Below are 17,256 nucleotides of genomic sequence, written 5' to 3'. Positions count from 1 at the left end.
TCGATCCCAGAACCCTGAGATCACGACCCGAGCTGAAAGCAGAGGCTTAACCAACTAAGCCACCCAGGCGGCCCCCTAACTGGCACTTCTAAGCCACTATCCGTGTGAACCAGCAGATGCATTCTTTTCAAGTACACATAGAACAGATTCTAGCTCACAAAACAGGTCTCACTAAATTTCAAAGGATTCAACATGTGCAGAATCTGTTTTTTTTTTTTCTTAATATTTATTTATTTGAAAGAGAGAGAATGAGAGTGAGCACAAGCAAGTAGAAGAGCAGAGGGAGAGGGAGAAGCAGACTCCCTGCTGAGCAGAGAGCCCAACATGGGGCTCAATCCCAGGACCCTGGGATCATGACCTGAGCCAAAGGTAGATGCTTAACCGACTGAGCCACCCAGGTGTCCCCAGAATCTGGCTTTTGACCACAATGGAATTAAATTAAAAATCAATGACAGAACAATACCTGGAAAACACCTAAACTCTGGAAACTAAATAACCCAACTCAAAAATAATCCACGCGTCAAAGAGGAAATCAAAAGAGAAATCAGAAAGTATTTCCAATGGTGTGAAAGCAGAACGCATGAAAAGTTGTGGCAAGTAGCTTCTGCCATCAACTTCCCCTTCAAGAAAGCAGAAAACAATGTAAATCTGTAAACCCAGACTAGGCAGAAGAAAGGAAATTAAGGAGACGAAAGAAGTAACCAAATCTTATTAATCTTAAAATCTGCATCAAAAAGACAGAGACACACGGAAACTTGTTCAATAGCATACTTTGTCGATATTGTTATTCTGAAGTACCTTCTTTTGTATCTTAGATTTCCCTGTGGCTTAATGCAGTACCTCCCTTTCCTTGTATCACAGCATCACCGAAACCAGTGGTTATCTGGGGAAACATTGCTTTCTTTTGGGTTACAAGCAATTCCTATAATACAACGCTCCCACACTTAGCTTTCTGGCATACGAGAAATCACCCAGGGCCAGAGACAGGGCTGGCAAGTGTAACCCTTCCGTAGCTGCTGCTTATACACAGAACAGAACCTGGGTAGGATAAGGCTAATTGCCAGCAGAAGTTACCCACTCTTCCCAGAATCCAGGAAACAAGACTTGCCGGATAAAACAGGATCTCTGGTCCTCTGCACAGAAAATGCGCGATTCTAAGGGAATGGCTGCCCCCGCAGGAACCCACTCCAAATTACCCTGAGGAACTGCCCAGAGTGCAAAAGCCCCGGGGCAGGGCACAGAAGGACAGCCGGACATTCCTGAAGAGTCATACAACAACAAGGTGGCGAGATCTCCCAGGACTGAGTCCAAGGTGAGGACCCATGTCTCATGTCTACGGGTCTACCTACCTCCTACCTGTCTTAGAATTATTACCATTCGGAAGAGCTGTAGTCATAGGGAAGAATATTAACACTTAAAAAAAAAATTTTATTCATTCATTCATTCATTCATTCATTCATTCATTCAGAGTGGGCAGGGCAGTGAGGGAGAGAGGATCTCAAGCAGACTCCAAGCTCAGTGCAGAGCCCGTTGTGAGATCATGACCCGGGCCCAAACCAAGAGCTGGAAGACGTTTAAGCAACTGAGCCACCCAAGTGCCCCAACATCTTTTTTTTTTTTTTTACATTGAAAAATGAAGCCAGATTTTCTGTGACAGAAAGCCAGACTGATTCGCTTTGAAATGAGGACTGGCTGGGCCAAGTAGGTTATATGGAGGCAAGGAGACGGAGCCAGGCACATTGGCTGGCCTCAGTGAAACCAGGGCATCGATAAGCATTCTGCAGTGATGAGGAAGGTGAAATCCCCTAGTTTATTTCCATTTTTGGAACCAGAACCAAAAAAAGAAATTCTAGCTTTGGCCACAAGTCCCCAAAGGAAACTCCTTTGACCGTGGGAAAGAGAAGTGCACTCTGGAGAAAACTCCTGGGGAGGCTTCTGTCTACTCCTGGTGACCAGCCAGTCCCCATAGAGGACCAGGTTCAAGGTCAATGCCTACTTAGATGCCTTTCTCTTTTCTCTAAAAGAAAGTCAGGGGCATACAAAATTAATCCAATTTTAAGCACAGGATTTTGAGATGTGACACCTAAAGGGTCTACAGAAGCACTAGGCCACATGGAACCACGCACGATTTTGTGTGTGCGCTCGCACAGGCAGGAAGGAGCCTGATTCTCCTTCAGATCAGATGTGTGCCCAGCGATAAGGGGGAGGGGCAGAATGAGTATGGTGGTATTGAGCCCAGCAGGTTTAAACTCAATCACTTGAAATGATCAGAAATTTCTCGACCAATCCAAAAGGGACCAGTGGGAGCCAAACCCAGCGCACATGCTGAGCCCACTTCTGCACCCACTTTATCTTCATTCACACTTTCCGTTCTCCCCCTCGAAAAGGCAAACCAGCAGATTTATTATTAAAGCAACACTAAATGTTTTCAGTTTCTTAAAGCCGGTTTCAGGAACACAGTCTAAAACTGAGATCGAAGGAACAGTGCAAAAATAGCTCTCCCCAGCTGTCTGCTCTGTGCGGAGGGGACGGACTTCAGAGAAGTGCCAGGACAGGGGTGGGAAACCCACCCGAATGCTGCCTTCGGCACAGGCCCGTCAGAGGTGCTGTGGGTGTGAAGGGCGGCCCAGAATCCTGTGGAGCATAACTGGTTTCTATCTTAAAAACAATTCAGAAAGGCCTTTTTTTTTTTTAAAAGCTACAGATTTATCAGATGCTATCTTTACTCTTTATACAGGTTAAAGAGCCTCCAGCAAAAGACTACACCCCCCTCCCACCACGTGAATGAAAAAAGGGAAAGTTAATTGAGTCCATAAATGCATCACTAAGGGTGCTCCAAGGGCATTACCTCCCCCGCTACTCCCAGTGTGTCTGCAGGACGCAGTCTGTGCCCATTCTAAACTCTCCTCTGCCTGCCCCCCCCCCCCGTTTTCACCAATGGCATTTCAATAGCTTTTGAGAGTTTTCCCACACAATACAGGTGGTTTTCTTTGTGTTTTGGTAAGAAGTCTCATGTCTGATTCCAGCCTAGGAGGGAGGGCTGGGGCAGAGGAGGCACGAGGTGGACGGTAACAGCTTGAAAGGCTTCCCAATGCCGCAGCAGGAGCAGGGACAGCCACCATCTCCAGTTTCCCCTTTGGCCCTAGAAAATGAGTCATGACTCCACCTCCTTTTCAAGCTTCCGGGCCTAGAGTTTAAAGGAGATAAGAAGCTCCTTGGGTTCTAGTTTTGTTCTCCATTTATGTACTTTAAAGAAAGGTGCACCTTTAAGACAACTTTTTGTTCGTCTGTCTTAAGTATTTTTTTTTTTTAAAGATTTTTATTTATTTATTTGATAGAGAGAGATCACAAGTAGGCAGAGAGGCAGGCAGAGAGAGAGGGGGAAGCAGGCTCCCCACTGAGCAGAGAGCCCGATGTGGGGCTCGATCCCAGGACCCTGAGATCATGACCTGAGCTGAAGGCAGAGGCTTAAACCACTGAGCCACCCAGGTGCCCCTGTCTTAAGTATTGTGTTGGGTCTTTTATATCCCGTATTTAGGAAGACTGTGCCTATCACTTGAGTCTCTGCATCCTGAGCACCATTGGGGGCCCTAAAATGCTGAGCTGGTGTCAATGTCAGAAACTGTGAAAATAAAAGTTGCAAAGTCTTTGAGGGCTGAAGTATATACAGCCGCAGAAGCGAGGGGGCAGGGCAGGCAGAGCGAAATTGGGCCGAGTTGATATCCTGGGCTCCGAGACTGCCTTTGCCTCTAACCAGCCCAACTTCTGGGTCTCAGTCCTGCTTCTGCAAAATAACGAGGTTGGTGAGCTCATCCTCGAAGGTATGAAGGCAGCTCCACTGGAAGCTTCCAGTTTTACAACTTCATAGTTAACTTTCAGATTTGAGAAAAGGCCATCCAGGGCTCAGGATACGGGCAACAGGCTCTTGAGAGAACATAAGGGCCCAGTCCCATCCAGGGAAACATTTGGGCCAAAGACCTCCTTTTTAAAGATTTTATTTATTTATTAGTGAGAGAGAGAGAAGAGGAGCAGAGGGAGAGGGACAAGCTGACTCTGCGCTGAGCACAGAGACCCTTAGGGGTGGGGGTGGGGGCGAGATGGCGGTTGGCTCCCAAGACCCTGAGATCACCTGAACCGGAATCAAGGTGGCTCAGTTGGTTGAGCAACTGCCTTTGGTCATGATCCTGGGACATCCTAGGATTGAGCTTAGGATCCAGCTGCCTGCTTAGCAGGGGGTGGGCTTCTCCCTCTGACCCTCCCCCTCTCATGCCCCATCTCGCAAATAAATGGGTAAAATCTTAAAAAAAAAAAAAAAAAAAAAAAAGGTCGGACAATTAGGACAATTAACTAACTGAGCTGCACAGGTGTCCCAGGGCTGAAGACACAAAGACCTGCTCCGGCATACAGTGACTCTACCCCTTCAGAGACTCTAGGGATCTGCGGCTACAGGGTTTGTTTCCATCTTCCTAATGTCTTTAGGGGAGAGACTTCCCACAACCTACACTTGTGCTCCCCAACTGCTAAAGGCCCTCCCAGCTGGTGGGAGACACCCCCACCCCCGCACCTGGGTACTACACAACCTTGACCCCTGAGGTCCGCCACACATTCTCCTTCCTTCTGTCCCACTCTTCACCCAAACCATCTGGGAAAAACTGCAGGTGGTTAGAACCAATTCTGGTCATCTTATTTCCAAAGACTGGGTGCAAAAGTCACTTTTGTTGAACGCCTGGGTGCCAGAAATGGTGCCAGGTTCGTTACATACTCTGTCTAATTTCATCCCACAGCCACTGTATGAGGCAGGTCTTCCTATGCCACGTTTCTGATTAGGAAACTGGGGCGTGGAGGGGTTGAGTAATGGGCTCAAGGTCACAGGGCTGGCAAGCTGCAGAAGAAACAGTATTCAAATCCAGATGTAGACCACAGATCTTGTACTGGGTGTTTTGTTGTTATTTTAAAGTTAATTTATTTAAGTAATCTCTACACCCAACAGGGCACTCCAACTCAAGAGCCCAAGATCAAGGGTCGCCTGCTGTCTTCTGACTGAGCCAGCCCCGCACCCCTGCACTGGGATTTTGACTGAGATAAAATCCACACACTGTACAAATCACTCATTTATAGAACTCAATGGTTTTTAGTATAGTCACAGATACATGCGACCATCACCATGGTCAGCTGTAGAACATTTTCTCGCCTCAAAAAGAACCCCCAAGCCCTTCCTATTATCACCTGCCTATCTCCCCCTCTCCCCTCCCAAGTCTAGGCAACCAACCACTAGTCTACTTTCTGTCTTTACAGCTTTCCCTACGCTGGGCTTCCATAAAAATGGATCATGTAATACATGGTCTTTGTGACTGGCTTCTTTGACTTAGTGTCATGTTTCTATGGGAGTCTGTACTCCCAGGATATCCTGCTTCAGATGAGGGACCTCAAAAGGTATGGACAGCGTATCACATGAGAAATTCATGATGAAACCTGGTTCGAGCAGCCGCAGAGATCACAGGAAGATCCGATAGCAGTTTTCAGATCACGGAATGGGGTGGATGGCCAACTGTGAAGGATGCCACAGGAGGAAAGCTCCCCACACTGGGTGTGAAGCTGGCCTATGATGGCCGGTGACCTTTCCCAAGACTAAATTCTTTGATTTTGCCAAGTTCACATTAGTATAAGAAAGGGTTAAAAATGAAAAGTCTACTCAGACTTAAGTTTAATGAGACTAGTCCAATATGGATAAGTACAATTTTGTTAATTAAACTCATCCTGGAGCTGTACTCAGCAGGACTGAAAATGAGAATGAGCAAAGCTTGTTTGTTTTGGTTTTGTTTTTGTTTTTGAGAATGAGCAAAGCTTTTGTTTCTCTCAATCCCCTGTGGTTCCTGTGAGGCTTCAACAGTTAAGGACCCCCTGAACATCACAGGAATTCGTCCCGCAGAAGCTCCAAACGAGGCCTGTTCTGGTCTACTCCCACTTATCGTTTGGTCTTAGGATTGGATACCGGATTCTGCCATTCCAAATATCTTAATGGAAAAAACCCTTCTCCTTGACTTGACAATTACTTCAAGCCAGGAACCAATTTCTCAACCATACAACACAATTACTTTCATCTGTGAACTCAATCCAAACTGTGAGTAGCATTTTTCTTTTTCTAATGGGCCATTATATTTCACCAAATGTTGCCTATCCCTTGTTCTGCAGATGCTCTTACCTAAGTCTGGCTATGTAGGTGAGCACCATCCCCATAAATGGCCAGAAATTTACAAAGTATACAGTTCAACAGCACTGTCTGATTAAGCAACACCAACTTGACATTAATGGTCTTTCAGTTATTTTGTTCTTTCAAGTCAACAGAGATTGCCTCCCGTCCAGGTCAAGGAGAGAATTAGGGCAGGGAGGATTCCCAATCTTTGATAAGATAATCTCCAGATAATCTTGAAATCTATTTTGGGAATAACAGATGTGGTTCTAACTGGATCTTTCTCGAGTTCTTCCCAAAGCCCCGGGCTGGAACTCTTCACGTGTCCCTCATAAACACCTGGTATAATTACGGAGTCGAGCAGGAATCAGAAGGCAGTTCTGGTTGCTTCTCTGGTGTGATTCCCTAGTGGCCCAATCCGTTTTGAGGTTGTTTCACAGTCTGTCGGGACCTCTGCTCCTTCCTCTGTAAAATGGGCATGAAAATAGTCTTGCTTCCTTCACTAAGTTACTATGGAGCTCAGACTCAATGGCACATGGACAAATCTCTGAGGAAGCAAACTCGACCATCTTCTAGAATCCTCACCTGCATTAAATACCAGTCTTTATGAGGGCCCGTGAGCCTCAGCTAAAGGGACAACTGTTTGCGTGTCACACAGCTTGTGTTCTTTCTCCGGTCGGTTGCCTGAGTTCTAGCCTAGGTTTTAAATTTGTTTTAAAACAAGCGCTCGGGTCATGATCTCAGGGTCCTGGGATCGAGTCCCGTATCGGGCTCTCTGCTCAGCAGGGAGCCTGCTTCCCTCTCTCTCTCTGCCTGCCTCTCCGACTACTTGTGGTTTCTCTCTGTCAAATAAATAAATAAAATCTTTAAAAAAAAAAAAAAAAAAAAAAAACAAAGATTGTGTTTGGTCACATGAAACTGCCTTAAATAGGCAATCTAAAATTAGCTCCAGCTGAAGCCTCAACTCCAAAGTCACTACCGGTGTCGTCATCTCTTTTCTTTCTTTAATAAGCCCTGCCCCTCTTTTGTCCCAGGACGGGCTTCTGGCTCACATGCCCTTCACAAAGAAAATTTCCCTGGCTGGCTGCCATGGTTTCTCTGCCCATTTCCATTTTAAGTAATTTTTCCTCAACTGTTCCAATTTCTTCCGAAATAAAGGCAGGTGCCCCAAACAGCTGGTTCATGTCTAAAGAAAACTTGACTTGTAGGCTGGCCAGAGGCTTTGTGTGGTCACATGGCCTGGGTTCACACCACCCACTGAGCAGCACTCACAGTGGGTTCCTGCGCAAACCCTGGCATCTCGGACTGGTCCTCTGGGTCTCACGAAACAGCTACCAAAGTTTGATGTTGTGTTTTTCAATGCCTAGTCCTACGGCGGATGACCCATTTCAAACCAAAGGGCCCCCCCATTCCCTTTTGGCTTTGCTAGTTCCGCTCAACTCCAGCACTGCTTTTTCTATGTGTAGCTCATACTGACAGAATTTCAACAGGAAGTGGTATGGGGGGGGTTTATGAGGGGGGCTGTCTTCCTGTGGCCCAGTTATTTACAAAAAGGCAGGTTCTCTAATACTTCAACCATTTGCCACAAGGGCTAACTTGTGTATAAATGAATACAATGGATTATCCCCAATTTCTCTCAAGCTGCACAATAATTTAACTTATTTAAAAGCCGAGTTGTAGAAACAGAATCCACATGAAATCCACACACCAAAAGAATGATGAAGAATGGTTTCATATCACAGAACTGAGATCAGTCACAGAGTGGAGGACTTTAGAGCCAATGTGACAATGTGACCCAAAGGGGCAAAGCTCCCTTTGGTTTAATTTAAAAAAACTTCCTTTTAACGCTGGAAAGAAAAATGAGCACTTTCTCCTGATCTGCCCTTACAGATTTACTGCCAAAAAAAAAAGGATTAGCATCAGTATTACATGTATCATGAATCACAGTTGAGGCACAAAGCATGCATAAATATTGAATAACGCCTGCAGCCAGATGCCTTTGATATGCCTGGCAGCATGTCAGGTGGTGGGTTCACAGACGCAGAAAGGTTCACCTAGGCTCACACTTCCCCGAGCCCTGAAAGCAACAGACCCTCTGAGTTTAGCCATTCTATCTTTTCAGGCGACATTCATCAGATATGTATGGAAAAATATCTAGGGGTGCCTGAGTGGCTCAGATAGTTAAGTGTCTGCCTTCCACTCAGGTCACGATCTCTGGGTCCTGGGATCGAGCCCTGCATTGGGCTCCCTGCTCAGTGGGGAGTCTGCTTTTCCTTCTTTCTCTCCCCTCTGTTCATGCTCTCTCTCAAATGAATAAAATCTTAAAACATATATATATATCTAGCTCACAACACTGTTTTGTGTAAAATGCAGGAGAAAAAACTTGTCTCTAAGCCTCTTGGACTTGGCCAAAGATTCTGTCTTACATAGTGTTCCTCTCTGTCTTCTAGGCTGATCCCAAGTAAGTTAAATACTTTAGATGTTGATCAAATATACTGTGGGCAGGAGTTAAGAACACCTGAGATACACCCACCTGACCAACAAATGAGTTCAAATTCACTGGTGTTTGATCAGATTCTTTTCATACTAGGCTATGAGAGATTCTCTGTTGTATGCACAAATGAACCAAACAAACACAGAAGAGAAACAGGTCACAAGGTCAACTATTTGGAAGTTCTAGCCCTGGCTGGAAATCAGGTTAGGCCACAATAAATGAAATATCTGGGAAGGGTACCTGCGGCTACCAAACCAGGCTGGAGAAACACCAGGAGAGACAGAAGGCGAAGGGATGAGCCTCTGCTTCAGGTTCTTATAAAGAAAGGACAGCACTGGGGCACCTGGGTGGTTCAGTGGGCTAAAGCCTCTGCCTTTGGTTCAGGTCCTGATCCCAGGGTGCTGGGATCCAGCCCCGACACTGGCTCTTGGCTCAGCAGGGAGCCTGCTTCCTACTTTCTCTCTGCCTGCCTCTGCCTACTTGCGATCTCTATCTGTCAAATAAATAAATAAAATCCTTAAAAAAAAAGAAAGAAAGAAAAAAAAAGGACAGCACTTCCCTTTCTAGCAGGCCCAGATGGCCCTTCTGTCTCCCCATACCTCCTGGCCAAACCCCATTCCAGGAGTAACAATATCCCTTTCTAGGTGTGCAATACTTCCACGTTTAGCAAGAATTCCCCTGCCTTGGATTCTTTCACTTTAGATCACGATCCCATCTTCTGGATAAGCCTGTTGGTGGGGATGAGCCTAAACCAGGAGAACTGTCAGTCCTCAGCCACCTCCTCACAGATCTGCCTGAAACCCCAGTTCCCATTTTTTCTACTCCCACATGCTTGTGAGAGCAACCAGATCAGGGCCCACGGCTGGCATGGAAATGAGAAGGGAAGGGAGCGGTGCCGCTAGAGGATGGATGAAATAGTCAATGCGGGGGCACTAAGCTTAGCTTCTTGGGGTCAGGAGGTGACAAAAGGCGGACTGCCGAGACTTGGCCTTCTACTCTGGGGAAAGACTGAGCAAAAAAGCTATTCGTTCATCAGATAGCCCCAGAGAGCGCCCACCTGTGCCTAGGAAGAGCGTTTTCCCCCAGACCAAGTGCCCACAGAGGTCAAAAGGCAGCTCCACTTCCACCAGGGTATATACATGGGGGGGGGGTGGTCCCTCCCAGCCCAAGGGGCCGTCCACCACACCTGCCACGCTCCAGGTGCTGCTCAAGAAGCCGGGTCGTTCACACCTACCACCAAGCAGCCCAGACCTGTCACCCCGACCGCGCCGGGAGGAACTGGGGCGCGAAGGGGCCCCCTCCCAGCTCGCGCGGACTGTGCGCGCCGCCTACCCGGAGCTCGCCCTCCGTGCGGTGCAGTCCCAGGCGCCGCAGCCCCACGGCCAAGTCGTTGACACACAGGCCGCCGTCGCGGTTGACGTCGAGAGTCTGGAACAGGCTCCACAGGCGCAGCCGGTGGTCCGGGCCCCCGCAGACGGCGCCGCCGCACGGGTCCACGGACGCCGGCGACGAGGCGGGCGACGAGGCGGCGTCCGGCGGCGGGGAGGCCACGCAGCGGCACAACACACTGCTCACCATCGGGCGCGAGGCAGGGGCGCCGGGCGCGGAGCGGAGGCGGCTGGCCGGCGGGGAGAACACGGAAGACACGCGGGAGTCCCCAGACGGCGAGCGCGGGCTGCTAGAAGCCGGCAAGCTGGCGGGAGGGGCCGCTTCCGGGAGCCCCGCCCCACCGCCCGCCGCCTCGTTGGCCACGCCCCCAGGCGGGGCGGGGGCCAGTCACAGGCCCGGACGGCCACTCGGCCGGGGCGGAGCCTCCTGGAGGACCGCCCACGCCGCGCCGGACAGCCTGGATCAATGGGGAAGGCGGAGCGATCCCCGCTCAGCCGGCTGCCGATTCAAACTGAAGGAGGCGGGGATTGGCTGAGCAGGCCCGTGAGAGGAAATCAAGCTGCGATAGGCAGAAGTTCTGTGATTAGCCGGCGGAAGGCCCCGTGTCCAATTTCCATTGAGAAACGCTGTTTGGACTCAGGCAATCGTGAGGATGGGAGGAGCGGTCGTGTACAGAGACCTCGTAGTCTCCGGTGGGAAATAGGGTTTGTGTGAGGAGCAACCGTGAGCTGCGGCTGCGAAAGCAGAGTTTGCTTCCGTGAGTGGAATTAAAAATTGGCTAGTGGCTCAAGGCCGAAAGCACTCAGGTATCCTCCGGAGGCCGGGTTTTGGTACTCTAACTCCCTAAACCACCAATAAAATAGCTGAATTTAACGGCGTAATAGCCGTAATGCTGACGATTGAAGGACAGAATGATTTTCCAATGGAAGTGAATAAAGGCAGGTGGGCGGAGCGCTCTGTAGCGACAGACACACTTTTAGACCAATGACGAGGCCAATTCCAGTAAGTAGGCGTGCTCTTCGGTTGAAAGACAGATCAAAAGAACCAGTGATCTAAGTGACGTTTGAGCCCCGACCAACCAGGAGGGCGGGTTACTCCGGAGAAGCTCTGGGAGGCGGGAAGAGGGGAAGTGGGCGGATCTCCGCACACCCCGGCGGAAGAGGCAGATTCAGGAAGCCATTACGCAGCTGGCTGGCAGCGGCCGGGCCGGTCGGGGCTGGGCCCTACGCACTTTGCGTAGCGAGGGGGGTTACCAAAGGCCTGGTGCTTGGCCTGGGGCAAGCCCGGCCTATCCCCTGTTGGGGGTGGTGGATGAGGGGAGAGGCTGGGGAGGAAGAGACGGGGAATTGGGGCGTTTGAAGGGATTATAATTTCTTTAAAAAGGGGGGTGGGGAGAGGCCATGGCCGTCCCAGCCAAGAAGAGGAAGATGAACTTCTCTGAGCGAGAGGTGGAGATCATCGTGGAAGAGCTGGAACTGAAGAAGCACCTGCTGGTGAACCACTTCAATGCCGGGGTCCCTCTGGCTGCCAAGAGTGCCGCCTGGCACGGCATCTTGAGAAGGGTCAACGCTGTGGCCACCTGCCGCAGGGAGTTGCCTGAGGTCAAGAAGAAGTGGTCTGACCTCAAGACCGAGGTCCGTCGCAAGGTTGCCCAGGTCCGGGCAGCGGTGGAGGGTGGCGAGGCCCCAGGGCCCACTGAGGAGGATGGAGCAGGCGGGCCTGGGACAGGTGGTGGCAGTGGTGGCGGTGGCCCAGCCGTAGCCCCCGTCCTGCTCACCCCCATGCAACAGCGCATCTGCAACCTGCTGGGCGAGGCCACCATCATCAGCTTGCCCACTACCACAGAGATTCACCCCGTGGCCCTCGGACCCACAGCCACTGCAGCTGCAGCCACGGTCACCCTGACACAGAGTGAGTGACCTCTCTCACCCAGTCTGTCGTGCATAAATGGGAAGGGCCAGCCACAAGCCGGGGCGGCCTGGGGAAGGTTGGCTGCCAGGGGTCAAAGGTCAGACGGGCGTCTTGGAAGACCGAGAGGCCTTCCGAGAGCTCGCCGGACAGAAGCGATCCTGTTCTCTTTGGGATTTCCTCAGCACGCAGTCTGGGCTTCTGCTGAGCTGGATTGCTCTCACCTGTTTTGCCGCCATTCGTGTCATGACTGACGGAACGATATAGTCCTTGAAGACAGGGACCTGTCTGTGTCCCCACAGGACTTACCGCAGGGCCTGGCACATAGTAGGCGGTCAGGACATACTTGTCGAATGACTAGACAGATGGGAGTATTAATACCCAAGTAAGACATCGAATCTGGACAAAGACATTCTGGGTTTTTAGTGTGGGGAACATTCATCGGGCCCTGCCCAGAAACCTCATGCTTCCTTGGGTTCATCTAGTCCCTCCTTCCTCCTCAGACAATCGTGCTTATTTCTTACTCCTCAGACCCTGTGCTTGGCACTGGGATTACCAAGGTGTTCAAAATAGGACAGATAAGACACACACACGAATAACTGGACTGTCAGTTGACTCGAAGGGCTCAGGAGAGGAAGGGGCTTCCTGGCTGGGGTGGGGACTCAGAGCCGATGTTGGCACCGAAGGGTAGAGAAAACAACCACGGAGGCCCAAACAGCCCACCCAGAATTCCTTTCAAAGCTTCTCAGTTATGAATGACAATGGTTTGGTTGGCCTTTTTAGTTCAGACAAGGGTTTGTACCAGTGACTGTTAACTGCTCTTTTGTGCTGGGCTATGACCCGCATCGGTCAGTGATTCTCAGTGGGGCTTGGGAGAACTGGGTGTATGAGTGAGTGCCATCCCGTCCCCCTGCGGTCGTATTTTCTAAGGATATCCAGGTGGGAAAGAGGATCAAACACTGGTCTAAATGTCTTGCTGTTCTAGAACAAGAAGGACCTGTGACCTGTAGGTATCAAGCAGACGGGAAGCATTTACTGGTCCCTTCCGCAACTGCTGTCTCACTCCGGCCTCCTCTTCTGTTTAGGCGTAAAAGGAGGGAGATAGGACTAGTGTGGCTACCATCAGTTCTGGGAGAGTCCCACCCAAGATGGTAGCTGCGTGCCAGCCCTGCAGGGAGCGTGTGGCCCTGCCTTAATTAGCTGGAAGCATCCCACTGGGGTGGTGACGAGCAAGTGGGACTCCGGTGTTCTGGAGACCTGGGTTTGCTTCCTGGACCTGCTGAATAAACTGACCTTAGTTAGGCAAGTCACTGCGTGTTTTTGAGTTTGTTTTCTCACCTCCAAATATGAGCATGACAGTACCTGCCTCTTGGTGACATTGTGAGGAGTTAACGAGTGCAAAGGGCTTAGCACAGTGCCTGACACACAGTGGGTGCTCTCAATTTTTTGCTAGTATTGTTATTAGCAGCTTTGCTTTTGCCAGATCTGGGGCCGGCCCTTTGGTTACCAAGCAGATTCTAAATGCTTTAGGCTCTAGATTTATATGAGGAAGGCTATAAAGCCGGAGGAGACCAGAATTTCCCCGGAACAGGGCTTAATGGCCTCCTCTCCCCCTGCCCCGGCCCCCATGTGGCCCGCTTCGTTCATTCTAGAAGGTGACCTGCCACTGCCTCTGCTCTTCCCCACAGTCCCCACGGAGACCACCTATCACACGCTCGAGGAGGGAGTGGTAGAGTACTGCACAGCGGAGGCCCCTCCACCGCTGCCAGCCGAGGCCCCCGTGGAGATGATGGCCCAGCACGCTGACACCTCGGTCAAACCCCAAGCGCTCAAGAGCCGCATCGCCCTCAACTCGGCCAAGCTGATCCAGGAGCAGCGGGTCACCAATCTGCACGTGAAGGAGATTGCGCAGCACCTGGAGCAGCAGAATGACCTGCTGCAGATGATCCGCCGCTCCCAGGAGGTGCAGGCCTGCGCCCAGGAGCGCCAGGCCCAGGCCATGGAGGGCACCCAGGCGGCGCTGAGCGTCCTCATCCAGGTCCTCCGGCCCATGATCAAAGATTTCCGCCGCTACCTGCAGAGCAACACACCCAACCCCACGCCCCCCTCGGAGCCCGGACAGGTGGCTCAGAACGGGCAGCCCGACAGCATCATCCAGTGAGGGCAGGGGCTGCGACGACCTTCTGCTGTGATTGGATGGCACCACTGTGGTCTTGGAAGTGGGTTTTGTGACTGGCCTTAGGCCATGTGGCCAGCCCTCTCTTGGATGGCCTGTTCGGGGTCCACGGTTTCTGAGAAGTGAAGGAGATTGAGAAGAACTTGTTGGGCTCCTGGGACCCCAACTGTTCCTACCCCCACCCACCACCCCTTGAGCTGCCTGGCGAAGAGCCTGAAGGTTGGCTAGGTGGGGGTTGGGCGCTGGTGATTCTACACATGGTGTCACACGCCAGGGCTTGCGACAGGAGCCACTCTGTCTAGAATGCCTGGAAGGGAGGTTCTCACTGGGAGCTGTCTCACAGCTGGGGGTTGGGGGCGGGGGTCCTGTGCTGAAAGGCTCCCCCACCCCACAGTGTCATCAATGTGATAATGTCCGTGGAGCGGGTAGTGGCCCAGTACCTTCTTCCTGCCTTGGGAGGCAGAGTCACTGGGCCTGAGCAGGAAGCTCCACCCCTTTTCTCCTTCCCACTGTGCCTCCGTTCTCAGGGGACTCCGGTCCATCTGTGCTCTCTCCACCCCCCACACCTCTCCGGGCCTCGCAGGGGGGCCCTCGCTGTCCCCCCCCCCCCCCAGCTAGCTCTGCAGCTGCACCCAGGATGCAGCCCGCTGGGCTCAGGGATGCTGGGTGTGCTGGGGACGGCCTGGCCCCCATCCGGTCTTCCACTGCGCCTGGGGCAGCCTGACAGCTTTTGACTCAGGACGAGCATTAGGCTCTGGGTGCTGTGAATCTGAGAGAAAACAGACCAGCTTGGAACACTGTTGCTCCCCTGCAGTGGGTCTGAGGTGACCACGTGGCTTCTTCCAGAAAGCTTGCTTCAGGCCAGTTGTATTTCTGTACGCCTACCCCTCCTGGGAAGGGGTGCAGCTCCAGCCACACCCGTCCTCTTCTCTCTACTGACTGCACGATTCCGACACTCGGCGTGGGGGAAAAAGAAAAAAAAAGTGGGGGAAAAGGCATCATGCCCCGGATTCCCTCTCACATTATTGGGCGCCTCATGTTCTTGCGAGACCCCCACTGACTGGCGAGGTGTGTCTCCAGGCCTGCTTGGGCCCGAATGTTTGAGGTGGGAGAGCCGAAGCTGGCCTAAGAAGCAGGACCTTGACTTCTGTGCTCGAGGAAGAGCAGACTGACCTCGGAATGCCGAAGGAGGTATCGTGCCCTGTTCTGTCTTGACGCTCTCTCCCGTTCTGGAGGGAGTTTACCCAGGTGGCATTTATCCGGTTCATTTTCCGAATCGCCCTGGATCACTCAGACCCTTGCATTTTCCCAGATCATTCCCCAGGACTGCCATCTTGCTGCCGATGCCTTGGCTGCACATGACCAGTGGTGATAGCTCGAGGCTCCAGAGCTCAGCTGAACGATCAAGGTGCTGCCCTTCTGGGCATCGTGGCTCACTCCACTGTTGCCGTTGCGGGAAGATGCCCCCAAAGACGGTTGGGAAGTGACTGTCGTATGGCCAGCCTCTCTGTGGAGGACAAGTGTCGCGTCAGCTAGGGAGCAATGGAGAGGAATCCGGCCGGTAAGGAGGTGGGTGATGGAAGGAAAGCTCCCCTGTGGGGCTGGAAAGCAGGAGCCCCTGGCAGCCTGAGCTTCCTCCCTCCATGGAGCCTGATCCCCCGGCAGGGAAGCTCTGGGGCCTTCCTGAGGCTTTGCCGCTCGGTTTGGCTTTTCTCTGGGGTTGGCATTCTGAGCCACTACTGCATCGGTTCCAATTGGGTATAAAGAGGAGGCCTGGATCTCTTAAACTCACCGCTTCTTTCAGGTCATAATTTTAAATTAAAACTATATCACTTTTTTTACACATATCTGTGTCTGCGTCTTTGTCCTTATTGGTTATATATATAAAAGAGATATGGGCTGGCAGAGACCAGGGGCTGGCACAAGATGGCCCACAGGTCAATTTTAGTATATGTGCTGCCGAAGCGAGCACGGCCCATGGGTGAAAACCGGCCCCCCACCTGTCTTTGTAAATAAAGTTTTATTGGAACAGTCACACCCCTTCATTTACTTAAAGTCTGTGGCTGTTTTTGTGCTACAGTAGTAAAGTTAAGTAATTGTGGCAGAGACCTCTGGCCCTTTACAGAAAAGCCTGCCTATCTCTGGTTTGGAGTAATGTCTGAGAATCTGGATGAAAGTTACCTGGGCTGGTAAACATATCCCAAACCCAACCAGAAGAGACTCCTGGAGGAAGAGCTCTAAGAATCTGCTTCATAAACAAGTTCTCTGGGTAATTCTGGTATTTCCTGAGGGTTATGAACTTTGACTTAGAGCCTGGAAGACAAACTCAGCTGGAATCATGGATCATGGAAGCATACAGATCGTGCCCCATTGAGGCTGGTTCCCAGGAGCTGCTTCTGATGGTTGAGAAGTCCTGCCCAGCAAAGAGTCTCACGTAAGATTGGCCTTCATTCTGGAGGGATCCTAACCTTCTAGGACATAGTTAGGACTCTCTCTCATAGTTAGTAATAATAAAAGCTGAGAACTATCAAGCCCCTGCTCTGACTAGGCCTTATAAGCATTACCTCATTTACTCCTTGCAACAGTCCCGTGAATTAGGCAATAATGCTATTCTCGGTTTGCAGGTGAGGATACTGAGGATCAGAGAGGTTAAGCAACTTGCTTAAAACCACACAGCTACCTTATTCTCTGGGGTGGCCCATGCCCTTAGCTCCTGTTTTTGTTTTTAAGATTTCATTTATTTATTCAACAGAGAGCACAGCAGGAGGAGCAGCAGGCAGAGGGAAAGGGAAAAGCAGGCTTTCAGTTGAGCATGAACCTGATATAGGGCTCGATCCCAGGACCCAGGGATCTTGACCTCAGCTGAAGGCAGATGCCCAACGGACTGAGCCACCCAGATGCCCCTTAACTCCTGTTTTTAACAATGCTGAGCTTGCTATCAGTCAGATGTGAAACCACCTAGTGACCACTTGAACCTGGCCTGGAGTTTCTGGGTCGAATGAGGAGGCCCAGGAAACACATGAAATGGAAATAATGACCTCTCCAACTCTCCTTAGGCTTTGGACATTCCTATTAAGAGGGAAAAGGGTGGCTTAACAG

General features: G+C 51.0%; 2 protein-coding genes across 5 annotated transcripts in view; one reads left to right on the top strand and one right to left on the bottom strand.

Annotated features, from left to right (window-relative positions):
• SLC25A25 (solute carrier family 25 member 25) overlaps nucleotides 1–10,399 on the bottom strand; it is a 33,125-nt gene extending 22,726 nt beyond the window's left edge. Inside the window, exon 1 of one of the 3 annotated variants that reach the window (XM_045082461.1) lies at nucleotides 10,017–10,399. In XM_045082461.1, coding sequence (XP_044938396.1) covers nucleotides 10,017–10,262 — 246 coding nt within the window. In that variant the 5' untranslated portion in view covers nucleotides 10,263–10,399. The remainder of the gene's footprint in view (nucleotides 1–10,016) is intronic. The other 2 variants (XM_045082462.1, XM_045082467.1) reach the window with 2 other exon arrangements.
• A 160-nt stretch (nucleotides 10,400–10,559) lies between these two features.
• Nucleotides 10,560–16,002, top strand: NAIF1 (nuclear apoptosis inducing factor 1). Of its 2 annotated transcripts, XR_001180230.2 has the most exons (3): nucleotides 10,560–11,984; nucleotides 13,670–15,348; nucleotides 15,470–16,002. XR_001180230.2 is itself a non-coding variant. In XM_013058718.2 (2 exons), exons 1-2 carry the CDS (start codon nucleotides 11,474–11,476, stop codon nucleotides 14,140–14,142), a joined length of 984 nt encoding a protein of 327 aa, XP_012914172.1. In that variant the 5' UTR covers nucleotides 10,560–11,473; the 3' UTR covers nucleotides 14,143–16,002. The 2 variants fall into 2 exon arrangements, 1 of the variants encoding a protein (XP_012914172.1); XM_013058718.2 differs by having other exon boundaries at nucleotides 13,670–16,002.
• Nucleotides 16,003–17,256: the final 1,254 nt, after the last annotated feature.

The sequence above is a fragment of the Mustela putorius genome, unplaced genomic scaffold, assembly GCF_011764305.1.
Source record: "Mustela putorius furo isolate JIRA1106 unplaced genomic scaffold, ASM1176430v1.1 tig00000596_pilon_pilon_pilon, whole genome shotgun sequence".
NCBI classification, from domain to species: domain Eukaryota; kingdom Metazoa; phylum Chordata; class Mammalia; order Carnivora; family Mustelidae; genus Mustela; species Mustela putorius.
The sequence above is the reverse complement of the archived record's forward strand: the minus strand, read 5'-3'. Positions and strand labels throughout refer to the sequence as shown.